The sequence below is a fragment of the Sceloporus occidentalis genome, unplaced genomic scaffold (assembly GCF_023333645.1).
Source record: "Sceloporus occidentalis isolate IW3139 unplaced genomic scaffold, rSceOcc1.0.p SCAF_5, whole genome shotgun sequence".
NCBI lineage: Eukaryota > Metazoa > Chordata > Lepidosauria > Squamata > Phrynosomatidae > Sceloporus > Sceloporus occidentalis.
Window position 1 is genome coordinate 180176942 of NW_028316985.1, and position 27001 is coordinate 180203942.

General features: G+C 41.3%; 1 protein-coding gene across 1 annotated transcript in view; it reads right to left on the reverse strand.

The window, feature by feature from the left end:
• The window catches only part of LOC149313241 (A disintegrin and metalloproteinase with thrombospondin motifs 3-like), a 142309-nt gene extending 121332 nt beyond the window's left edge, over nt 1-20977 (reverse strand). Inside the window, exons 1-3 of the mRNA XM_089526333.1 lie at nt 20840-20977; nt 17188-17215; nt 6879-7273 (exon numbers count right to left, since the gene is read on the reverse strand). Of these exons, the coding sequence (XP_089382459.1) occupies nt 6879-7273; nt 17188-17215; nt 20840-20911 (495 nt within the window). The 5' untranslated portion in view covers nt 20912-20977. The remainder of the gene's footprint in view (nt 1-6878; nt 7274-17187; nt 17216-20839) is intronic.
• Between the last annotated feature and the right edge of the window lie 6024 nt (nt 20978-27001).

Genomic DNA, 27001 nt, shown 5'->3' on the forward strand with positions numbered 1-27001 from the left:
TAGAAATGAAGTTCCAGGCCATTCTAATTTGTGTGGCAATTCAGTTTTTCCTATGACCAAACAAGTCCTGGAAGAGGAAAAAGACAGAAATGTACCCCCTTTGGAAAAGCTATTATTGATGAAGGTTGACTGGGGGCTGATGAATCACACTTCCTCCAAAAATAAATAAAAAAATAGATGAACTGTATAACAGAGGGGAAAATATGTATGCAATTTATTTTAGACAGCACAATAGCACATAGTTCAAATAAGATGAGCCTCATTGCTGTTACATTCTGTATCAGTGATGGCAAGCCTTTTACAGACTGAGTGCCCTAACTGCAACCCAAAACCCACTTATTTATCACCAAGTGCCACATTCCTCTGGCTTTCTAGTAACAAACTCTGTGGTGGGATGACAGAGTGTGTGCCCACAGAGAGTGCTCTGAGTGCCACCTCTGGCACACGTGCCATAGGTTCGCCATCACTGTTCTATATTATCCTACATCTGTGAAGGGATTTTCATATAACCAAAATGGTATAGGAAGGTACCAGCAAGGAATTCTTTTAAGATTTATGGAAACACACCCAAAAAGTATTTTGGGGAAAAACATAGCAGGGCCCCCCTTGAAATACACCAATGACAGCAGAACATGAACTTATGAAAATCTAATGGGGCAGGAGATGGACACCCAGGAAGGAAGGGGTTGCAATGGAGTAGCCTGGAAAAGGACATGGAGGATGGGCACAGTAGTGAAAAGTGCATTTTACCATGCACTTCTTAATAAAATGTATTTCAAGGAGGTTTGCAATTGCCTTTCTCTTAGGCTGAAGAATATGACTTGACTGGGGTCGCAGTGGTTAAATGCCTGTACTGCAGCCACTCACTCACAAACCATAAGGTTGTGAGTTCAATACTAGCAAAAAGGACGGACGCTCCACTCAGGCTTGCATCCTTCCGAGGAGCTTGCTAAAATGATTATCCAGATTGTTGGAGGCAATTAGCTTAACTTTGTAAACCACTTAGGGAGTGTTTAAGTGCACTGATAAGCGGTATAGAAATGTACTTGCTATTGCTACTAAGGATGTACAGTGGGTTTCCACAGCTGAGTAGGGATTCAATCTCTGGTTTTCTGGATAATTACAGGCTAGTTCAATACTCAGAGCATGATGGCAAACTCAGTTGAATTGCCATGCAGTGGAATCCCCACCTTTGGTGTCACCCAATTAGGGGAGGCTGTAGAGGACAGTGGATTTTAGGTATTCTCATTAAGAATTTTTATTTCATTGAAATCTTAAGTGAAATTGTCACCATCCAACTGGGCAAGTGCTGGCTAAAAATTTTCCAGTCCCGTGAAATGTTAAAGCAAATCATTTTCCTTATAAAATGGTTCTCTCCTAAGTGGAGTGCAGTATCTGTGTGAAATGAAAGAAAAGGCCAGATTCAGGCTGCCTCTTAAAAGTGTGGTTTAGAAGAAAATTAAAAAGAGAGGAGCTTTTTAAGAAGAGAAGAAAAGGGAGGTGGATTTGGCATGGAGACTCAGGGATCCCTTCCAAGCGTAGGAAGAAGCAGGCATGGCAAGAAAGAAAAGGAAGGTCAGTGAAGGCCAAGAACAAGAGACGGCACTGAAATGATCAGGGAGAACTCCCCATTTAGCTTGAAAGGAAGCAGGTTTGTGCCCAGAAAGAAAAGTTTACATGGGACAAAACCACAAAGCCTCCAAACTGCCTGAAGCACAGAATCAGAGGAGTGATGTGGAGAGATGTTTAGACTGATATGTGACCTGCCATGGCAGGGAAGTTTATGGCTGAAGCTTAGGCTGTGTTGAAGCCTATTTACACTTCCACTTTGACAAGTGGTACTGAAGGGAAACCCAGTGGATACTGGCCTGTAGTGTGTTTCGTGCAAATATTGTGAATGTTATCTTGATTTCATCACATGCTGGAAGGTGCTATTTTCCAAGTACTTCTTGAAGCACAATTAAAAAACATATCCAGCAAATGGAGCCAGATACACATAACCAGCTATCAGATGTGACTATCCAACACTCCTGGGTTCTCTAAATCTAAGTGGTTTACTGAAAACACTAAATCTGTGTTTACATTTGACAAGTTAAAACAAAAATAAACACAATGTTGATCAAATGATTACACAAACATTTGTCAAAACTGGTTTGGTAAAAAAAAAAATCCCCTTGAATACAGCAACTGAAGGAAAGAGAGCAAGATTAGGCTCATGCCCCTGTCCCCATTCATCTCCCTCTTTTGCTCTCTAAAGTCATATTTGCAATCAAATGAGAATCTGACCACCAGCTAGAAGACAATGGCACACAATAGAATAAGGGATAGACAAGAAAAGAAGTCTCTTTCCACATGCGGGCTGAAGAACTGTGTGGATAACAAATCACTTGCTGAAACAGAAAGTGGAAAATCTAAAGTCAACTATTTGGAATCTTTGCAGTATCAAACCACCAGGACACCTGCCCCTGACTTATTCATGTGGGCAATGAGAGCATCTGCCACCCCACTTAGGCTTCCCAATTCTCTGTTATCTTTATTACAACCATCATAGTTGCTGTAGTAAAACAAGTTATCCCATGCTGTGTGTTATGCCTGTGGTGGTGCAAAGTACTCTGAGATGGTTTAGTGCTGGATGAACAATTAAGACCCTCTAGAGAGTCATCATGGATTAGTGGTTTGAATGTTGGACTACAACTCTGGAAATCAGGGTTCAACTCTCCACTGAAGCACAAAAATTCAGTGAGTGATCTTGGACAAGTCACACACTCTCAGCCTCAGAGGGTGGCAATGGCAACCCCCCTCTAAAGAAACATTCCAAGAAACCCTATGATAGATTTACCTTAGGCTTGCCATAAGTCAAAAAATAATTTGGAGGAACATAACAACAACAAGCTTTACAAAAGAGCTGCTCCTGTTGCAGTACATCACTGTCTATTTGGATGCAAGACAGGTGATGTGTTCCCCATTCATGTTCTTCAGTGAAAATGGGCTGTCTGATGCAGTCTATTATTACAAAGGCAAGTGGGAAAGTGAGTCTCCAGCTACTGTCTTGGGTTGTGTTCAATTATGTCTGGAAAGAGACCAATGAGTCTAACAAACCACTGGCTTCTAACAATTCCCCCTCCCGCTCCAATTTGTTAGAGATCAGTAAATGCTATCATATTCTCTTTCCTTTGATCCAGCTTGAAGAGTCTTCTTTGGTTCTCAGGGAGGATGTAGTTATCTGTCAGGGCTTTACCTGATAACTAAGCCAAAATTCAATGTGTGAAGTCAGTGTAACTCTGACTAATAGGGGTGGCATGAAATGACAGTGGCTAGTTATTGTCTTCATCCCCTACTTCAGGATCTGGTCCAGCATAACAATTCTTGTGTTGTTAAACAAAAGAAGTTTAATAGTCATGTTGGCAGGCGTGTTTTGAGTGTTATAATCCAATAAATAGCTTTGCTATGCTCTGGATAATTCTTTTGTGATGTTGATACTACTACTACAAATGGATCCTGAAAGGTTCTCTCAGTGCTCATGCCTATGACAGATATAAACATATAGAAGTAACTTATTATCTATGTTTTCATTGTTTCGGAGTATTTGTCTCATTCCACTTTCCTGGATCCTTTGGAATCGCTGTTCCTGCCTGCAGTTTGACCCTTATTTTCTCTCACATAACCTCATCCACCCTCTGTTTTATGTCTTCTTTAGGACAGGACTGATTTCTTACATTATGAGTTTCCCAAATGTTTATTTGCTGCCAAGAGTCTACTTTCTCATACCAAGGTATTGCTTAAGTACAGAATGCATATGTATAACCTCTGGTGACAGGATTAGCATTGGGTTTTAAAAAGCTTGCATAAATCAACAAGTGAGCAAACCCTGGGTTTTGCAAAGCATTCTGCTGGTTGCAACACAAGGTCTGGAATTTTGTGGGTGAGCCTGGAGTGAGGAATTGCAATTGACATTCAGCAACCCACACCTATGGAAAAAGAGACTGGTCTTTGCAGACCAGATGGGTTCACTTAAGGTTGCTGAGATAACCAAGGCTGACCTGAACAGTCAAGGAATTAGCAACCTTGTTCAGTGTCTGCAGCTGTCATTCTGGATATACAAAATCCAAGAGCGAGACACACACAGCATTAAGACTGAAAGCCTGGAACAGGAATGGGGAAAGCACAGTCAGTGGGCTCCACATACTCCCCTCCCCAGTAGCTCCAGGGTCACTCTTCAGCCCCCAGTGTATTTTTTTAAAACAAAAATTATTTAATTTCTCTCAAGCTTTTTTCCAATAACTTATATTTTAACTTCAAATATATGTTCAAACAATGAATAATACCAACGCTGAAAGGGTAGAATAAGGTTGCTGCCACATTGCAGAATTAATGTGGTTTGGCATCACTTTAACTATTATGGCTCCATCCTGTGGAATCCTGGGATTTCTAGTTTGCTGTGGCACCAGAGCTCTCTATCAGAGAAGGCCAAATAGCTCATAAAACTATAAGTCCCAGAATTGCATAACACTGAGCCATGGCAGTCAAACTGCATTAATTCTACACTGTAGGTGCTGCCTCAGCAAATATCCACCCTGCCAAAAAGCTTTTGGGAATGATCTTGAAGACATCATCCCCACAGTAGCAGCCACTATGAAGGGTCCTGTGCAGCTGCTGGGCAAGTGGGAAAGAACACTTTCTGCTCGCCCAGTACTCATGCCAGCCCATCCAGGTATATCACACTACCAGGTGAAACATTTCATGGGGTGTCACCTGGTGCAGTCCACATCCCTCACGCCCCTCTAGTGACACCACTGCAACCAAGTCAAGTACACTTTGCATAAGTAAACAAAAATATTTTGAGTCTTCTAGAGACCATTTGAAAGCTTCCAAAATGAATCTTGAGATCACTTTTATTCTTTCAACAGCTTCCACTTTTATTATGATTTTTATTTTAGTGGTGACATTCACAGCACTTTTCCAACATGGCAGGGCAATCTGGCTTTCCCCTTTTCTGTTTTGCTCTTCACACATACTCAGTATGTGATTCTGGAAGCAACTGTTTACCTTGCCTGTTGTGCATAAGTACACACAGCTACAGTAGAATCGCCTAGAATTGAAACTCATTCTTTCCTGGTCAAGTTTTATCACATTATTTACTGTAGACACACTGCTGCAACCCACCAATAAAAGTCTTTCTCTAGCCCTCCTTCACCATCCTCTCAGTGCCAATGCTGCAAATAAATAAATAAATAAATAAATAAATAAATAAATAATAAAAATGGTCCAGTGAGACAGAAAACAAGAAAAGAGGGGGTGGGTTGTGCTCTTGTAAAGACTTTGTAAAAAGGAGCTACTTTGTCAGAGGCTTTGCTAACTGACGTATTAACAAATGAATGAATCCCATTGTGGGAGAAAGGTGGGCTATAAACCTTTGAAATGAAGTAAAATAAAAGTGCTATAAAATCCCTTTGCATACTGATATTACAGATTAACACAGCTATGTTTCTGAATTCAACTTCCAACACTGGCTAGGCTGATGGGAGCTGCAGTTCAGCAACATCTGGAGGGCTGCACTTTGCCTTACCCCTGCTTTAAAGGCCAATGCAGGACTATGCTGGAGGGGGAAATGTTACTAATGGTGGGGAAACAGAAGACTGAACAGAAAAGTAGACCAAAAAAAAAAAAAAAAAAAAAAAAATTGGCCAGTGCCTGGCTGTGAAAAAAACAACATAAATTGAAAAGAGACAGCTTTCCATGGTGCCACTGTAGTGGTGTCCAAAGAAAGTCCAGTGTGGGATGTCTCCTGCTGCCCAAAGCCCTCAAGGCACAGGCAAGGAGACACACATTCCTTTCAGGCAGAGAAGACTTTGCACCAATTTGTGGGCTTCTGCTCTGTAAAAGATTCTGAATGTTGTACTATTTGGGCATAGAACCAATGGGTGTTTTCTCCTGAAAGAAGAGCTACCTTTCATGCACACACTTATATACGAGGGATTCCTCATTTTTGTCACACTTCAAATGCTCTGCTATTGGCCAGCACTTCTTTAAGGATGCCCAAGTCTTCTGTCTTAAATACAAGATCTCACACAGACATCCAGCTTATCAACCACATATGCCTTCTCTTCCCACCCCCACCACACATCTCCTTGCAGTCTGTTCTACTGACTGCATACCTTAAGCCAAATCTTGTTTAATCGCATTGGCTGTCTCTTTCCTCACTACAAACACCTAGTTACAGGTGAGGGATGAAGTCAGAATGCAGACTATGAACCAGCAAGTTTCTTCTTGGCAACATTTAGCCACTTCTGAATATGTATTCTGATGGAATTAACTTAAAATATAGGTCCCCATCATTGGCCTATATTTGGGGAAGGAGATGAGACAGAGGCGTTTGACAGCCTCCATGTCAGTAAAGCCACTCCAGCTCCAGTAAAGCCACTTTAAATGAACAATTTGAAACTTTTTGTGGTATGCAGTTCAGCATTTTAGATGGCTCTTTTAAAACATGGACCAAGATCTAGAGTGGATTTACTACCTCACTGACATGGAGTCCAACAGCCACCACTGTTGTCAGTGTCTCCAGCCCACAGACCTAATCCAACCCCCTGTCCCCACCTCTTTCAGTGTTCCTCTAAATTTTACTACAAGGGAAAGATTCTCTGATTATCTCTCGTTCTAAGTTCACATAGCAAAAAATCAAACAAAACAAAACACAAAACACACAACAACATTTAAAAACAGCCTTACCCAGAAGAAAATATCATATTCTTGAAATTCTTTTCTGTTCTAGACAAAACCATTGTATGTTCTTGACACATTCTGAAGTTTTCAGGCAAATAACCCAGTGGTCAATGAATGTGTATCAAAAAGCCAAGCTGAAAGAAAACATATCTTACCAGGCCATCACAGTTGCTAACAGCGACAGAAGCTCCTGGTATATCTACAAGGTCTCCAACATATGCACAGTTGGTTTGCAGCAATTCCTTTTTCCATATCCTGTCTGTGATAGTCTCTGTCTGACCATCAGTTCCATTTTTCATTTTGACAGTATCTTCATACCACTCCACCACTGCTCCAGGAGCTATTAAATGTGTGTTAGGCCTGAGTCTGAGGTGGAATTCCTTTCCAAAAGCAGACACATTAAAGTACAGTTGCTTGGGGCTTGGAGAGACATCCCTTGTGGATCTCCTTGAATGGCTTGCAGAAACAATATTGGAGATATAACTTCCATCTGCACTGGTGCTGACTGGGATTGCTAGAACATAGTGCTTTAATTTGCTTTTTGATATTCCTGCAGAGGGAGGCAGAAGAAACAGCAAAATTCATGCATATATTATACTGGGATTCAGTTGGATCAGTTGGCATAATTGCATTGGTGGCCACTAGTGTAGAAACCTTTCGAGAGGCAGGGACATTGCCTCCAAGTCAACAGCCATTTCTTTACTTCCCTAGTACATGCCCTACCTTTCCATACTATCTCCTGGGATGGAATTCAGAGATATAGCCATGTTAGTCTAGAATAACAGTATGCAAACGGATCTTATAGAACCTTTGAGACTAATTGAAAGTAAGAAGTTGTAACATACATTTTTGTAGATTTGGTCTACTTCATGGGATGAAATAAAAGACAACATGAGTAGTGTGGTGCTATTTGAGCCTGAGTGCTGAGCACAAGTAGCACCACTGCTTCCATCTGATCCTCCCCCATTGCCCTGCTAACCAGTGTACCCATTTGGCCCCTGGGCACTGGGGCCACTTTTGCACTATAATATGATAGTGTTTTGATACCAGTTTACCTGCCAAGGACCCATTTGTCTGTCTTTTCTGGCTGTCCATGATATCCTCAGCACTCTTCTCCAACACATTTCAACTCAGCTTATTCTATGTTCAGCTCTCGCACCCATACATGGGGATGGAGAATATTATGGTTTAGTTGATTCTAATTTTAATGTTCAGCTGTATATCCTTACTCTTTAGGATACTGTCTAGTTCCTTCATAGCTACCTTTCCCATTCCTAGTCATCCCCTACAGATTTCTCAGACCACCATTTCTGTTGTCAAAAAAGAGAAAGGATGAGAGGATCAGTTGTCTCTTCCGGAAGCCTCCAGAAGAGTGACAATTAATCTAAATGGTTTGGTGACCCCACTCCATGAACTAAAAAACACTGTTCTCCAAACCACATGTGGATGTCACCCCATTTTCTGTTTAGACTGAGGTGGGTTTGGGGGGAAGGAGGTCATTTTAGCAATCTGTGAGGCCTCGAGTACCTCAGAAGTCAAAAATTGCTGCCTGGACATGCTGAAGCTTCTCCCAAGTAAATGGGTATGGGATTGCAAACTAAAATGCTGAATGACACATGTGGGAAGGCACTATACAAATATTTTCCTGAGAATAAAAAGGCTTCCTCTTCATGTTTAAGTTTCAAGGCCGGAATAGCTTGTTTAAGAGTCCTCTAGTAATATCCTCAGATTTCATTATGGAAGCAAATATGCTTATTAAAAGAGAAGAACCAGCTGCTTGCAAGCAAGTGGGATGCAATAGGAGGAAGGGGAGAAGGAGGAGACACAAACAAGATTGCTTGCGGTCAGCAGTGGAAGACCTAGAGGAGGAAGCTTTTTTAGTAAAAAGTATTCAAAGGCAATTAAAATCAAATGTGACATACTTAAATACTGATGACTTCAGTTGACTTCCTTCATCCTGTTTCCAGAGTTTACTGTCTATGGAAATGCAATTCCATCCATCCGCTAGCAGTGGGAAAGGATCATTTCTCTTCATCATTTGCCAACCCCCCACACAAATGTGTGCCCACATACTCAACTATCAGGAATGCCCTGCTACAATAATTTGAAGCTCTTCTAAGAGTCAAATCAAAAAGAGAGAGAGAGATAAGGCTGAAAATGTTTAACACACAAATCTGAAACTTTGAAAGGCTTGGTTGACTCCAGTGGAACAACCCAGTAAGGGCTTCAGATTGCAACAGAAGGAATTTTAAATTGCTCTCATTCTGTTTTCCCTGTCTCAACATTTCTGCTACAGCTGCAAAACGGACACGGGGTAAGGATTTGTTTAAGAAAGCATATCCCATCCCTATAGGAAGTGTTCCAAAATGTATAATTAGCCAAGAAGGTGGAATTTCTAAGAAAAAGGCATTTAGCAAGTTTCCTGGAGGGGACCCCATTACATTCAAGAAAAGACCACACAAGTTGGTCTTGTTTACCTTATTAGAGTTAATTGCAACTTATGGACAGTTTGTTTCAGCTTTGCTTTTTTGTTTGCTTTCTTTGCAGGTTTGTGGGTAAAAACTACTGTATACTTAAACAGGAAAAGAAACAAAGACATTAGCCATAATTAACTAACTTGAATCTCTGAAGAGTTAGACATTTAGTAAAATGTGTGCTTTATTCAGAAGTAAAGCCCACTGTGTTAAGTAGAGTTTTACCTATAAAAGCAATGCAAGAGATTGCAATGGACAGTATGTGAAATCCACTTCTAGAAATGCAACCTGTATTGTTATTCAAGAGGAGCTCCAAAGGGGTGGTTATTTCTCCCGGGCCTCCTACATTCATCTGTAATACAACCTCTCTTTCTGTAATTCCATGGTAAATCCTAGATTGCTTTGAAGATGAGAAGACAATAGGCAGAATAGCAGGCTTTGCAGTATGTCAGTCAGAATCACAGAATAGAATCACAGAGTTGAATGTGACCACAAGGGCCATCCAGTCCAACCTCCTACCATGCAGGAACTCACAATCAAAGCTGGATATACAGGAACTGAGTTACTAGTGACTCAGTACCTCAGTTGAAGAAAGATATAGTGGGACCTCGGGGATGCTTTGATTTGGATTTCCTGCATGGCAGGGGGTTAGACTGGATGGCCCTTGTGGTCTCTTCCAACTCTATGATTCTATGATCCACTGGAGTTTGGTTCCAGGAACCCCCATGGACAACAAAATCCATGGATGCACAAGTTGCATTAAAAATAATGGCATACCAAAATGGTATCCCAAATGGCAAAATTAAGGTTTGCTTTTTGGAATTTATACTTTGTACTTATTTTCAAATTGTGGATGCTTGAATCCGTGGATAAAAAAATCCGTGGATAAGGATGGCCGATAGTATATTTCACTGTTCTGCCAATATGTGACCACAGGCAGTTCACAATATAAGTTGAAATGAAATACAGTTTAAGCAATGGGTGATGCAAAGTTAAACAATTAAATATCAAAAACAGCTATATGAAACCATTTAAAAAGTAATTAAAACATAGTACTAATGATAAAAATGAGGCACACCCCAATTACAAGACCCTCTGCAATGAACAGTTAGCAGTCAAAGGCCTCGATAAATAAAATGACTTTTGCCTGCTGGTGGAAAGAGAGTAGAAAGGGGGCCAACCTGGCTTCCCCTGGGAAGGACTTCCACAGCTGGGAAGAACCACTAAGAAGTTTCTCTTACATGTGTCATCACTACTGTGATAGTAGTTGGGCCAAGAGAAAGCCTTCTGCCAAGGATCTTAAAACTCAAGCAGGCTCATATCAAAAGAAAGCCAGTATGCTTGAGAGCACTGGGTATGCTTAGTCCAGAAATAGAAAGACTAAGACATTATATGATACCCATCTTCAAATACCAGTGCTGCTTCATTGAAAGGTTCAAAACAAAAGTTGGATAGCCATCTATCAGGGAAGCTTTAGCTGTTTGTTTCCTGTAATGGGGAGAGGTAGAATTAGATGAGCCTTGAACTTCCAACTCTATGATTCTATGATGTTGGTCTGTCTTTCCACTATCAGCACTTGCTTGGCTCAGCAAACCCAAGTCATGGAGATGCTGTTTATAAATTTTAGCATGTCCTGATAGAAAGGGGAAAAGGAAGTCTTTTAAATATATTGGCAAGCATACTCAAGTCAAATGAAAAATGGTTCATTACTAAACGGTTGGCCCTTATCTGCTTTATGCCACAGATTAACTATATTTGTAAGTGACCAATTCTGGCCTGATGTACATTTTTACCGGCATTTTTGGTTAGGAAAATTGCATTAACACATACTGAGATATTGGTTTAATTTTCCTGTGACCTATGTAAAATCCCAGGCCTAGAACTTGGAAAAGCTCTTTTTTGTATTCTCACAATTTTCCAGTCAGCATGGTCACTGGAAAAAGCAACTTTTCTAAGCTCTGGTGCATACCATCCAATATTTCACACATGAAAATTGGGATGCATGAGGCCAAGCAAACATCAAACTGTGGTCAAGATGACAAGAGTTATTAAGGAGGAAGAACACACAAGCCAGGAGAGATTGCAGCAGTTTGTTTTTGTCTGAGTCTACTGTGAAGGACAAAGTTCTGTCCCTCCTCTCCTTCCTGACAAGTTAAGTAAATGCAATGTACTTTCGCATTTTGAACTCAGTTTGCAGCAACTGAAGTAAACTGAGTACAAAGGGGAAAAGTAGGAGGAGGAGAGAGAAACTGGGACATTTGAAAAGCAGCTGAAAGTGGGAAAACAACAGGTTAATCAAGCCTGGCTAAATTGGGACAGTTATGGGGTAGGTTAAGGTAATGAATAGATTCATAAACAACACACACACATGGATAAAACATAACGCATTTGATGAACTGGAATGTAGTCTCACATAATCCCATACAAGTTGTTAGTCCCTTTTGGTTATTTTTCCAGGAGGCAAAAGAATATATAAGCAGGTTTTTGGCCCTGTTGATGCTGAAGGATGGTGGTGGTGGTGGTTAAAAGAAGATGCCACTCTTTTTGACCAGCCCCTGCCACACTGGGGGGGGGGGGAGCCATGCCAACCCCCCTTATCAGACAGCCTATGAAACACTGATTTTAGTAATATTAAAGTATTTTGATTTATTCCTGCTTTTAATAGGATAGCTTAATTATTAAACTGTTTTAATATGATTGATTTTAGCTGCATTCTGTTTTGCTTTATATCGTGTACTGCCTTGAGTTCCACTTTGGGGAAAAGATGGAAAGGTGGAAAATTATTAATTAATTGCAACAGGACTTGTTTTTTTTTTTTAAACTAAGTGAGTTGAGTGCCTGATGTCACCATCCCATGATTTAAAAAGCCTAAAGAAGGAGTGGGAATTGTGTAGCCCTCCAGATGTGGTTAAACTGGAAATCCCAGCAGCCCTGGCCAGCACAACCAAAGGTGAGGCAAGCTGAGTGTTGCAGTTCAACAGTGTTTGGTGAGTCTGGCCTATGACCAAAATTGAATTCCTGGCTCCAGTTAGAGCCAACTGCTCAATATTTGCCTAAGCACTTTGACTGTACAGGTTGCCAGGCTGAAAAGTGTGAAGGGTTCCTAGATTCTTAATTATAGTGCAGAAGATGGAATTTCAGCAACTCATGCTTGATGCTGGTTGCACTACATCCCATACCTGTTAAAATTCCCTCTTTTATCCAACCATTAAAGGCATAGGTGCCCTCTCTTACTTTCTACTCTGGCAACCCTACTTTCAACAAATTGATTCAATGACTACTTTGCTTAATTCAGCCACTGGTTTTAGACCTCAGTCTTTTACCCTTTACAAACTTCCTTAGGAATAAACCCCAGAAAAAAGAGTGAAGGTTATTCCAATGTAAACAGGTTTCGACTTGTTTTATAAAGACTGTACAATTTCTATGAAATCTAATAGGCACCAGGGTACAGCTCCCCCTCCTCTCAAAAAAAAAACCAAAAAAACAAAACAGGACAACTGCAAAGATCTCCCAAGGGGTCATTCAAAATTCTCCAGTTGATTCAAGACTAAATTGGGGGCAGAGGTGGAAAGGACTCTTTTGTCAGCCTAGAATGTCTGTTTTCTGCCTCTGGGGAGAAGCCAAGTAAGCTTGCACTCTCCTAAGGGCAGTCAGCCAATGTCATTTGGTGAAGTTAGAAAGCCAAAGCCTTGTCAGAAACCCATCAGCATTATCAGTATTCTGTCACCTCCTCACTTGTAGGGCTGGCAGAATTCAAGAGCAGAGATTTAAGAGGACTGAGCCAAGAAGGCTTTGCAGCACAAAATACTATCCACGCTCCCAAGATTTCTTTTCCCTTACCACATCAGCTAAAAATATTCTATCCTTTTTTTTTATTGTTAGCAAGATGTCATCCAATGATGCATGAGAACTGGGCTGTTCCTTAAATTATATATGAGACTGAAAGATGCTGCTAGCTTGTATTCTTTTCCAGGAGTGACCAAATACAGTACTTCTTTTTTCTTTGTAGACCGCAAGTTCTGGAAAGGTATATTGCTACCTAGATCCCTGATACATGCCAATGGTACATTGAACTGGATTACTGTAGGCTCTTTGAGGGTTATTAAAGTGTTCATTGGAGTTACAAAGGCAGGAACTTGCCAGGAACTTGAGATCTCAGGGCCACAACATCTTGTAATGTCACAAGAAGCAGGCTCTAGTGATGTTACAATTATGATGTTACAAAGGGCAGTCCATGGTGGTGCCAATAAGAATCAACCACAGTTGCATAAAGTATGCAATTTAATTTTTTTAAAAAATGTAAAAAAATGATGACCTTTCAAGACAGTGCTGTCATCCTGAGATTTTATGTGTTACTCCAAGGTTTGGAAAAGAAGGGCCAGGCCCTGAGGTCTGGCAACCTTAGTAGTCATGTACTTTCTTTTAAAATGGACAGCATTTGAAGGACTGACAAGCAGATAGTTCTCTCTTCGCAAAGGAACTCTATTTGAAAGATTCTGCCCTAACAGCCCTCAGCTGGCCAGGTAATGCAATGGGAAATGATCATGATGTTAGGATGAAAGTCATGGGCATCCTACCATGATGGCATGGGGAAAGTTGTGAACATGGCAGAAGTCTTAAGTGGAAGTTGGAATGGGAACAAGAAAGATGATGAGTGAAGCACCCTCAACTGGCATTTCCAGAATGTGGCTGAACAGGACTCAGTCAGCTCCTGAAACCTGTGGCTAAGAGCTGTTTGGGAAATCTGTTATCACCAGCTAGTGGTCATCTCTTCATTTGGTGAGAGAGGACAGAGTTTTGAGAAAGCCATATGGCCTGAACTCTCCAGAGGCCTGACTACAGACCTACAGACCACAAGCCTGCAGATGCTAGGAAAAACCTGTTCTCGAAGCTTTAAGTTTCAGGAAGGGTGGTCATTGTAAATGCTTCTGAAGATTCTTTGAAAATATATGCCTAGAATTAAATCTGGAACCTTCTGCAACAAACCACTGTGGTATGGCCTCTTTCCAAGGCAGTAATTCCCTCTGCTGTAACTCTTTAGCAACTGGCATCTCCTCTCCAAAATCTAAAGTATCCATTACTACTGCAGAAATTGCTGACACTATGCATATCCTTTGTTGATTCTAGAACTTGGAAATATTAACTACAATTCCCATAATCCCCTGACCAATATGGTATCTCTCCTACATGTTGTGAATTGGTCAGATGATGTTTCATCATTTTTCAGAAAATGGGTCTTTAGAAAGCCACCCAAGAACAGAAAGAGCTGAGCTGAGAAATACAGGAAGGGCTTAGACTAAACAGGTCAAAGGAAAGTTTTCAAAACTTCCAAGGCAACCTTCTGAAGTCATTGGGAAGTAAGCTTTGCCTGTTAGAGATCCCCTGGAATTGGTTTAACCCTCCATAATAAGAAGTTAAAGACCCTGAAGATTTTGCTTCAAAAGACTAGCCAGCATATCATAAGTAGTGAGCAAAGAGGAATTTAAAATTTGACAGAAACTCTGTCCCTCTCCCCTCCCTATTTACACAGAAAATATAATGCCTGTTTAACACATGTAGAAGAATTAAGAAACCTTCAAAAGTCAGCCTCATTACAAGGCCACAGGCATTTTGTTAGCTTATCTGCCCACACATCTCCCTCAACATGAGTGTTAAGAGTTGCCAGTATGGAAACTAAGTCTCAGCTCCAAGCAAAGCTGGCTCATGTCATCATAAGACACTAAATTTACAAGGTGGAGAATTTCCCTCAGTCATGAAGGGTAACAGAGTAAAGCCAAAGCTGGAATGCACAAGCATTGCCTGGCCTGAAGTTCCTGCTTGAATATAAGGTTTTTATCATTCTTTCTACTGAGGAGAGCCAATGGCCAGCCTGGTTGGACCACTGGAGAAACTGAACAACTGGGCTGGCCATTAGCTCTCTTCAATAAAGGTTTATAAAAACTTTCTACTCAAACAAAAACTTCAGACCAGGCAATGCTTGTGCATCCCAGTTACACAAATCCCCAGGTCCTATTTGACACCTGCCTATGGCTCATGCCTAAGTTATCCAGAGGTACAGCAGTAATTGAAGGGTACCAACTCTCCTAATATACAGAAACTTCCTTGTTTCTTTTTCTGGATATTACCACTACTATCCACAAATACGCAAGAGCCAATGTGGTTTGGGTGTAGGATTAGGACTTCACGAGACCAGGGTTTGAAACCCTAGTCAGGAATGGAAATCCACTGGGTGATCTTGCACAATGACAAACTGCTCTGAATAAGTGTTGCCAGGAAAACCCTATAACAGATTCACTATTAGTCAAGGCTCGATGGAAGTTACATTACATTACAACCACCAGAAAGTATCAAAAACAGTCCCTTTATTAATGCACTACTTCATAAAGAGAGACAGGGAGAAAGAGGCAGGGGAGGCATGCATTTAGCCCCCCTCCCAAAGTTGAAGCCTTTATCCCATCTATTGTAAGTCTACTGTTCATTTATCTCATTGGGTGAACCTGTATTTTAGCTTTGTGAAAGAAGGACAAAGTTTAGTCTATCCTATATAGAAGAAATTTAAATTCTCTTAGCATGTTGGTTGTCTTGTCTTCACCTTTCCCAACCCTGAGATATCATGACATACTTGCAAAAGGATCAGTCTGGGATGCTTCAAATGATTGGATTGGATACAGGAATGTATTTGGCCCAAATTCCTTTTGTTATTCTATCCCATGATTTTTTTATTGCCCTGTTTTATATTCATCTCTTACATTTCATTATAAATGTGGTTTATGAAATACAATGTCCCATCTTTGGTGAATAATGTAGTATAGATAGATTAAATAAATACACACAATGCAAGAACAGAAGAAGAACACTGTGGGATCAGACCAAAGGCCTTGTTTAATCTAGCATCCTGCTCTTCCACTGTGACCAGCCAGAAGGAATCAGAAGCCCAGCGGTGATTCTGGTCCTGGAGACAGCACAAGGCTATCCTGACTAGAAGCTCCATGAATTTGTCTAAGATACCTTTAAAGCCCTTTTTACCCAAGCCAGTATTGGTGCTATAGCTTTGTGGCGTTCAGCTGAAACTGAAAAGGTTCAAGCCCCCACTTAGAATTTGGGCCAGTCATTTTCTCTCAACCTAATGCTGTTCCACAAAGTTGTGATGCGGATAAAGGATCAAAGCAAGGAACTAATGCACTGTCTTGCGCTCTTTGAGGAAAGGCAGAATATAAATATTATTAATACTTAGGTAAATTTGTAAGTGGCATAGTGATTTGAGTGTTGGACTATGACTCTGGAGACAAGGGTTCAATTCCCCATTTGGGCATGAAAGCAAGTGGATGACCTTGGGCAAGTCACATGCTCTCAGCCTCAGGGTAAGGCAATGACAAACCTTCTCTGAACAAATCTTGTAAAGAAAACCTCCATTATAAATTTGCCACAGGGTCAGTCACCATAAATCGGAAACAACTGGAAGGCACACAACAAAACAACAACAAAATTGTAAGTGGCATATAATCCTGTAATTTAGAGATCTGAATCCAAAGGTTCTCTACTACACTCTTTCTTTTGGAGAAGGAAACATTCAACCCCAAGTTTCAGGAACTGATTCAAATTCCATTGTTAATCTTAATTTGAGTACAACCAATAAATAAATAGAATTTAACTACATGTTACTTTGTTATTCAACAATTGGTTGAATTGGTCTACTCTAGTTGGTACTACCCAACACAATGCCAGCCATTACTTGTTAATTAGGACTATATTTCTCTGTGCATGTAGCCCTGGAAAAAGATGCCCTCTGGGCATGTGCAGAATGCCATCACAACAAAGTCATTCCATCCATATTTATTTCAGTGGGCAGCCAGTTACCCTGACTTGTGTAAACTACATGCTTCTTATTATACAAAGTAAGACTAAATGCTTGAAAATTCAGTGACAGCATGATGCTCTTGTCAATGGTTAAAATGCAAAATCAACTAAAACAAACAAGATACGGTCTTACCTGTTTGAATAATTTCTTCCTTAGCAGCCTGGAAAAAGAAATTAAAAAAAGAATTACACAAATATCAATTATCTTTTGATATGACTATAGTAGAGGAATCATATTCAGTGTCCATTTCTTGAAAGGTATCGAAGCAAAAGCACCATAATCAGAAATGCTGGAACACATTCTGTCTAGCCCAGGGTTCTGTTTCCCACTATGGCCAGCTAGTGCTCACAAGGAAGACATGAAAGTGATGGCTGTTATCCATTATTCAATGCTAGCATCTGGCCCTCAGTGAGGCAGTATGGTGCAGTTGCTAGACAACTAGGACTTGGGAGATCTATTGTATATATTCGACTGTAAGGTGACATGTATATGTGGAGAGTAGGTACTGAGGCCAAAAATATGGATTTTTAACTGGTCTGTGGATAAGTACAGTGCTTACACTGACCCATGGATAAGCTGACCCAGAATTTTGGGATCAATTTCTTGAATAAAGTTTCTAGACTTAAACATGAGTATATACAGTATGTTGAAATTCCCATTGAGCCAAGAAGTTCACTGGGGGACCTGGAGTCAGTCACCTTCTGAGAGCCTGACCTACCTATTCTGCTCTACTTCCTCTCACCTGCCCTCCACCCAACTTGCCCCATATTCCAGGAACAGTGTGGCTTGTAAGTGGATAAACAGCTGTTCCTCAGTGCACTAAGAAGTCTCCATAAATAAGAAGTTTCACATAAACAGCTTGAGCTAATAAACCCAATTTCTGAATGGGCCATTCTATGATATTGCACTGCTGAGCCAAAAAAATTAGGGTCAGATGGCTGAAGATTTTTAAAGCTAATTAAACCTTTAATTTCTAAAGGATGCAGGGAGTGAGAGGAACAGGCAAGCAGGTATCTTGACAGCCCTCCAGAGACAAAATGCCAAAAAAATCAAGACAACTGGAAATCTTTCATTCCCCCGCCTTAGAACTTAGCTTATAGAGAACGATGGGCCAGAGAGATTGATCTCTGAACAAACTAACTACTACAGTTGAAAAGTGAGTATGCACCCCTCTTAGCAATAATAGCTTTGTAAAGTTGAAGGCTTTCATGGCCAGCATCCATAGTTTGTTGTGGGTTTTTAGGGCTATGTGGTCATGAGTAGTGCCATCTCATGATGTGTCTGAAGTATGACAGCCTACATTTTGTCGTTTTGGCGAAACATCAGGAATAAACTCTTCTAGAGCATGGCCACATAGCCTGAAAAACCCACAAAAAATTAGGCCAGCCTTTTCTAATCTCTTGCCTTCCAGATATTTTTGACTGTAATTCCCATAATCCCTAGCTAGCAAACATAACAGCTGGTCACACTCTCTGCACATCCACCAGTGTGAAGCTAACCAGACTTATAGAAGAAGTTGTTCAGAGGAACTCAACAACTGGTTCATCACAGGTGTCTTCTAGAGGTCTTGGAGGAGGATGCCATCTTTGTGAGGTGGATCCTGAAGACTTCCCACACAGGAGAGCCTCAATTGCAGGGATGGGAATTACATGGCCCTCCAAAATGTTATGGGACTGCAACCTCCATCTCAATGTTGAGGGGTACTGGAAATTGCAACCCAAAACATCTGGAGGACCACATAAAACCTATCCCAGCTCTAGTGTTCAGTGGACTATAGCAATTGTAGCCCAACATACCCACACAACACCAAGTTCAAGATGGCTGGCCAAATTGACTGATAAGATAGATGATTTAAAAATCATCAGCATCCTCTCAGACTTGTCACTAAAGAGCTGTCCATCTTTTAAAATAAGTTGCCAATGCCAGCACTATGTGCCACCTCAAAGCTGTAAAAAGTTGGGGATCCCAATCCACCAGTGAAATGCATCTGAAGATATGACGAACGTTGTCAAATCCCCCACCATTACTGCAAACAAGTTCCAGTTAGAGTAAGCCTAGCAAATCATATTGAGAGACACAGCTGTGTTAAGTCTGGAATATCAATATGCAAAAGGATCTTGCAGCACCTTTGATACTAACTGAGTGAAAGATGCTCTGGCATCTTTGCAGATGTGAGAAAAGGCAAGAGTATCCTGGCAAAGTCATGCAATCATGCTGAAGGTTTTCAGACACATCACACTTATCCAGGACTTAACCCATGACGATCCAGGAATGCTCCAGCAACAAACCATTCCCGGGACCTTTCCATGAATGTTGCTGGAGCATTCCTGGATCTTCATGGATTAAATCCTGGATAAGTGCAATGTGCAAACGCGCTGAAGATTTTCAGACACAACTTTATTGGGAGTATGCCTTTTTCTTCCCCATTTCCCTCCATCTGATAATCTCCAAGGTTCACGAAAGCTTATGCTACAACACTTTTCACTCCAAACGCATCTGAGGAAGTAGACTGAAGTCTAGAAAAGCTCATGCTGCCAGTTTCTTTTCTTTCAGTTAGTCTCAAAGGTGCTACAAGATCTTCCTACGTACCTTTCACTCAGTTAGTCTCAAATGTCCACTAAATCAAAGACCGTTCTATACCTGCTGCCTTCCCATTCCACAACGAATTCAAGAGGTCTACTTTAACCAATGGATTTCGGTCATTCCTGCCATTGGATTCTGTTGGGTGGAAGCATCTGCAGCAACACAAGACCCTCCTCTGATCTTTGGACAGAGCAGATACACCAAGAATCCTGCAGCTTAACATTCTCTTCTCTCCCTCTGGAGTAACCTTTTGTATACAGCCACACATCGCACACATCCTGTACACACAAAGAAAAACCCACATTCGCTAAAAGGCAAAAGTTGGAAACAAACACAACGTTATTTTATTCCTTGGCAAATTAAAACCCTAAGGCAGCTCGGGGCGGATTTTGCCAAGCAGTAACTCCTTTCAAGAGCCAGGTACAACAACACCCCACCGGCAAAAGCCACAAAGGTGTGTATGTGTGTGTACGGGGAGGAAGAAGAAGCAGAAGACTGTGAAGGAGAAGAAAAAGAAGACAGAAGGAGGAAGAGACTGGAAGGAAGAAGGAAAAGAAAGAGGAGGAGGAGACTGTGAAGAAAGAAGAAGAAGAAGACTGAAGGAGGAAGAGAAGCAAGAGATTGTGAAGAAGAAGAGGAAGAGAAGACTGGAGAAGAAGGAGGCGGAGATGATTGTGAGGAATGAAGAGGAGGATCAGATGGCTGTGAGGAAGAAGAAGGAGAAGATTGAGAAGAAGTTGGAGAAAGAAACTGTAAAGAAGAAGACTGGAAGAGGAGGAGACTGAGAAGAAGAAGAAGAAGACTTTGATGAAGAAGAAAGGGAAGGAGAAGGCTGAAGAGGAGGAGGAGACTGAGAAGAAGAATGCTGTGAAGAGAAGGAGGAGGGGAGGAGGAGGAGAAGAACGTGAAGAAGATGAAGACTGTGATGAAGAAGGAGGAGGAGAAGAAGACTGATGGAGGAGGAAGATGAGGAGGAGACGAAGACTGAGAAGAACATGAAAAGTGTGAAGGAGGAAGAGGAGACGGAGGAGGAGGAGGAGGAGGCTGAAGAAGATGAAGACTGTGAAGGAGAAGGAGAAAATAAAGAGTGTGAAGAAGGAGGAGGAGGAGGAGCGACCCCCAAGAGGGGGCAAGGAAAAGGGCGAAGTGAGGCTGGAGGGGACAGAAGAAGAGGAGGAGGAGGAGGAGGAGGAGGGCTTACTTGCTCCTGGAGAGCCGTCCTGAGGGGCCCGGCCAGCGCGGCTGCCAGGAAGAGCAGGGAGCGGAGCCCCATCCTCCCGGAGCCGGGCTTCAGCTTCCCTTGGGCGGCCGAGGGAGGAGGAGGAGGAGGAGAGAGTCTGGCTGGCTCTCCTGCGGCGCCTGGCCAAAGCGCCCAGCCTCTAGCCTCCTTCGGGTCCTCCTCTTCCTGGGCTTCTCTCCTGAGGCGAACCTGCCGCCGGGCTCCTTAATAAAGCCGCCTTCGGAGCAAGGCCCCGCCCCTCGCCCCGCCCCTTTCTCCTCTCCTGGGGCCAAAGGAGGAGGAGGAGGAAGGAAAGAAAGAAAGAAAGAAAGAAAGAAAGGGTCCCAGGCCAGGGCTCTTGGGGCATCAGCCGGCGGCCAGCCTCCCTTGAGCCCCTCCACGGACCAGGCTCTGCCTTCCTTCCTTCTTTCCATTCATCCCTCTCTCTCGCTCGCTCTCTCTCTTTTCTTTCGCTTTCTCTCTCCCTTCCTTCCTTGCTCTCTCTCTCACTTTCTCTCTCTTGCTCGTTCTCTCTCTACCTACCCCTCCTTCCTTCCTTCCTTCCTTCCTTCCTTCCTTCCTTCCTTCCTTCCTCTCTCTCCCTCCCTTCCTTTCTCCTCAATTTCTTGTTGCATCCATCCCCATCACTTCATCCGACTTCTGGCCAGTGGCTGGAGGGGCTGGGGCTGGGGCTGGGGCTGGGGTCTCCCTCGGGAGTAACTTCGGGGGTCATTCCCACACCATGTTTTCCATTGACATTTTGATACATTTTCCACATTCAGAACAAGAGAATTGCATACAGACCAAAGAGCCCTGTCAGTCTGTAGAATCATTAGGCAGAGAGATCTTGTAGCACCTTTGAGACTGACTGAAAGAAAGAAGTTGGCAGCACAAGCTTTTGTAGACTAAAGTCCAAATACATCTGACGAAGTAGACTTAAAGTTTATGTTGCCAACTTCTTTCTTTCAGTTAGTCTCAAAGGTGCTACAAGATCTCTCTGCATACAAATAGTCAACATCTAAACACACACAATATAGTACATATAACACATTAAGACCTACATATAAATGAAACCCGTTTCATTCATATTGACTCTTTCGTCTCCATTAATTTTCTAAATCAAATAATTTCCCCGATTTCCAAAAGTGATCATCATCCATCCTCATTTGACAACCTCCTTTCCTTCAGCTCTCCCAGAGTTTGTTTTCAAGCTTTAAAGGTAAGTTATCTTTATATCAAACAATAAACATGTTTATCCAACAATTTTGTGGGTGTTGTTATTCCCTGTATTCTCCCTTTAAATAAAATTACAAATGTCTCTAACTGACCATCATCTCAGATTTCATTAATATCTCTATGGAAAGTTTATTTTCAGTTTTATTGTTTTTATATGTTTCATATAATATTTCATATTATATATGTGTGTGTGTGTAATTTATATATTCATGTTTGTTTATTTTTATTATTATATTTCATATAATATTTTATATTTTAATATAATATATATTTATATTTACTATATTTTAATTATTATTTATATATTCATTTTTGTTTATTTTTTATTTACTGTTATTTATTTTTCAATTTACTTTTATTTCAATCTTTCTTTGCATTACTAAGGATTCTGTATGGATGAGATGGAAGGAAATCAATTGTGACACAATAAAGAAAAAATAAAGATTGTGTCACACACACACACACACCATGGACTTCCTCCCAACCCACACCATACAGAATCCTTACTCAAGTTTTTTGTACTAATGTTACTCATGAATCCTAATTCTTGCATAACATGGTCATCGTTGTGACGTAAAGCAACTAGCAGATTTAAAAGTATACCTTTAAATTGCAATGCCATACACACAGCCTCAGTGCATTCATAGATACCTTGGAGATGATCATATGGGGGGAAACCAGGGAAGAAAAAGGCAACAAACCATTCCAGCAACAAAGCATTTACACACAGCAGAGCCTCAAGTGCAGGGATGGGAATTATATGGCCCTCCAAAATGTTGTGGGAGTGCAACCCCCATCTCAATGGCAAGGGATACTGGGAACTGCAATCCAAAAGCATCTGGAGGGTCACCTAAACCCTATCCCTGCTCTAGTGTTTACTGGACTATAGCAATTGTAGCCCAGCATACCCAAACGGCCCCAGGTTCAAGGTGGCTGGACAAACCGACCAGACAGCTATTCAAGACGTATTTTGAAGTTACCCATTTTATTTTTAAAAAATCATCAGCATCCTCCCAGCTTCTCTCCTAAGAGCTGTCCATCTTTTAAAATAAGTTGCCAATGCTGGCACTTTGTGCCACCTCAAAGCATGTAAGAGGTAAGGCATCCCAATCCACCAGGGAAGTGCACCTGAAATCCAAAAACCTGGAGGACCAATGTGAGGAACCAGCAGAACTTTTTAATTCCTAAATCCTTCAGCCAAACTCCAAATTCCAGTATTAAAAAGGAAGGGGACGTGGCAGTTGAAGTGGCATCACACTGCTAAAACTGTGTAGTGTCGAAACGTATATGATGAATAACTGCATAGTGTAGGAGTCTTTAAGACATGCCCTCCAAATGGTCTGGTTTTTGCCAGGAACAGTCCCAATTAATTCTCTGTCATCTCACTTTTTCAGCTATTTTTAATAAATGTCCCCGGTCTCATTCTCCTCCTCCTTCTCATTTGTCCTCAGCTTATTTCATTTGGTGCAGACTGGGTTCAAAGTACAAATGTGGTTTGCACTCACAGGAGTGGAGGGGGAGAGAGAGAAAAAAGGAGGGTGGATCTTGATCTTCCCAGTTGGTTCCAGCAAAAGCAAATTGCTGTAGCCTCTCCTAACCTGTGCGCTCATCATTAATAACTTTGTCCTTCTTGGCCACACTGACGTTGCTTGGCCACCTGTGCCCAGTTTTAATCTGTGAAATGTTGGTGGCTATCTTAAGACCAAGCAATTTATTTCCACCAAACTATCACTCAGTTACTTATGTTGAAATAAACTGGTTAGTCTTAACTCCTTTTCTTTCTATTTTTATACTAGAACAGACTAACTTGGCTCTCTACATATATACTCTAAGGCTTCATTCCCACTTGCAGATAAATTGGTTTCCAATCCGAATCAATGGATCGATTCGAAATCGGCTTGTGGTTCCAACTACATTTGCCCCGATCACATTTTCTGGCATGGATTCAAATCAAAATAACCCAGTTATAGTTCCCATTCACAAATGAATCGGTTCTATTTAAGCCGGTTCCCGAGGCAGATAACCCACTTGTGGTTCACATTGGGAAATGAATCGGTTTAAACAGAATCGGGCACAGAACATCCATTTACATTTCAATAAACCAATTCCGACCCGCATCCAGTTCCCATTTGCACTGAAGCAATTCATTTCAAACCGAATGGTGAAACTGAATCTGATTCAGTTCTGGTTCCCACTTGCGCAGATTTGATTTGGTTGAAAAGAAGCACAAAAACCCAGCATCAAAAAGATGCAGGTTAAAGGAGTTTAGAGCATGCCCCCCTTTTTGGAATCAATTCAAAGATTCAGATTAAATCGGAACTATGCTCATTTACACTGGTTTGCACTGAATTATGAACCAGTTTAAAAGGTAGTAGGAATGAGGCCATAGTACCTCTTATGGGCTTAGGCTGCACTCTTATCCAGGTCTACCAAGAACACGGGACTTTCCTGATCAAACATTTTTCATGCCAACTCTGAGCACTTTTGACACATTTTCCCACTTCTGACCTACATGTCTGAAAACAGGCCGTGCGTGCCATGAAATGTGTTTCTCAGATTATGACATCAAGAGAATCTGATGCACAACCACGCTCCAACCTTCCTGTCTGTTTTTGTCACCTGTGAACCGAAGTGTTGCCCTATCTGAAGGGCTGTTTTGGAGGGCTGGAAGAGATTACACTGGTAAAATTAGAAAAAGCTTTCTCCAGCTCATGTCAGTTTCAGACTTAGCATGATGACAGAGCAACTGCTTTGCATGCATAACATCCTTCGTTCAATCCCTGGCATCTCTAGGCAGGTTTAGGAAAGGATTCTGATGTAAGCTGTGGAAAGACATCAATAGTATTGATGCACTCCTGAGCTAAATGGACTTACTCAGTGTAAGGCAGCGGGCAAAGTGAAGCCTTGGGGCCACATGTGACCTCCCTCTTATGGTTCTCATAGAATCACAGAGTTGGAAAGGACCACCTGCCGTGCAGGAATAAACAACTGCCATGCAGGAATACACAACTGAAAACATTCTTGAAAAATGTTCATCCAACCTCTGTTTTAAAGGTTACCACAGATGGAAAGTCCACCACTATCCGAGGCAGTCCATTCCACTGTTGAACAGCTCTTAGTCAATATGCAAAGGGACCTTACAGCACCTTTGAGTCTGTGTGGAATAGAGATTCATAGACTTGGTCAGAGGTAGACCAAGTGTGCAATAGCTCATGCTACAACGTCTTTCAAACAACATCTATGGGTAGGCTTGTTGGCCATATGGCAAATCCAATAACATCCAAACAATGATACCTTTATTGGACCAAACAAAATGCACACTATACAAGTTGCAATCTTTTGAAGCTCCACTGGCTTCTTCTTCAGGCAAGGTATTAAAAACCATACAGCCTGGGGGGGGGGGGGAATGGAAGATGTTAGTCATAGGCCTGCATTTTGCTGTCTTTGTTTTCAGATGGCATGGAGGGGTATTTCTTGCAGGCTGGAACCTCCTCCATGTAGTTACTGGGAAAGTCTCAAAGTCCAGGAAATTTAACATCCATTTGTAACACAAAAACGATGCTTCCTTTGAAATCCAATATGTCTCCATCCTTTGTGAGGCCACAGGCCACTTTATAGGCAGAGGACACTGAATTTCTCAAGAAGCCTTCATGCTTTGCATCAGGGAAACCTTAGGTGGTGTTGAGGTAAAACATGCCAATCCGGTCCCAGAATTAAAGGAAAAAATGTTTTACCTTTGTTGGAGGTAGAAACCTTAAATATTAATGTCCCAGTCCATTGACTCTCTCTTTAGGATTCCCTGTTGCGACTCCAAGCTGCTGCTAGACCTCTCTGCGTACTGATATTCCAGATTAATATGACTATGCCTCCAAGCTCTTAGCCATGTTCTTCCTAATGTTTAGTTGAAATTGCTTTTCATATAATTTGAACCAATTTGGTTCATTTTCTAGTCTCTTGAGCAGCAGAAAACAAGTTTGCTCTTTCTCAGAAGCCTGATTAATGTCTACGTTCTTGTCATTCTGACACCAAGTGAAAACATGGTTGCTTTCAAAAAGTTTCCATTATTGTTACTTCTGTATAACTTCCCTAATTGTTCAGTTCTCAACTCTCAATTATATAAACATTCTTACATTTTTTCTATATAATATATCTCAATCCAAGCCAATTATAAAATCATTATTACCTCATTCATTATTTAAGTAGGTTATCAAAGGATTCCATTCACTTTTAAATTTCTTCAGTGATTTCTTTTTAATTAACTGTGTTAATTTATCTATTTCAAAATAATCATATAATTTTAGAAGCCAAGCTTTTATTTTTGGAGAGTCATGTTCCCCCATATTTTTGCATACAATATGCATGCTTGACTTACCCTGCATGAAAAAGGGTTTGGTGTGTGTGTGTGTGTGTGTGTGTGTGTGTATACAGAAAACATTTTTGCACAGAACACACATTTCCCACATAAAATACTGTTTTCTCTGAAAGAGCAAAAATACTGTTTTCTATGCTCAGAACATGTTTTCTGCACAGACAATGTTGTTTTCTGCACAAAAAGTGCATTTTCTTGCATGGAATAAGTCCCAAATTATTATTATTATTATTATTATTATTATTATTATTATTATTATTAAGCTTTATTTATATAGCGCTGTAAATTTACATAGCACTGTACATACGATCTTTTAATTAGACGGTTCCCTGCCCTCAGGCTTACAATCTAAGAAGACATGACACAAAAGGAGAAGGGAATAGTTGTGGGGAAGGGGATCAGGTCCTGGAGTTCATCTTTCCGTCTGAGGCCTGGACCAAGGCAGATGGACTGGAGGGAGGGCTCTGTTTCTTAAGGATAGGCCCGATGGCATTGAGGAGGCCAGGTGGGATTGGCCTCCCTTCTCTTCCCTCAAATGC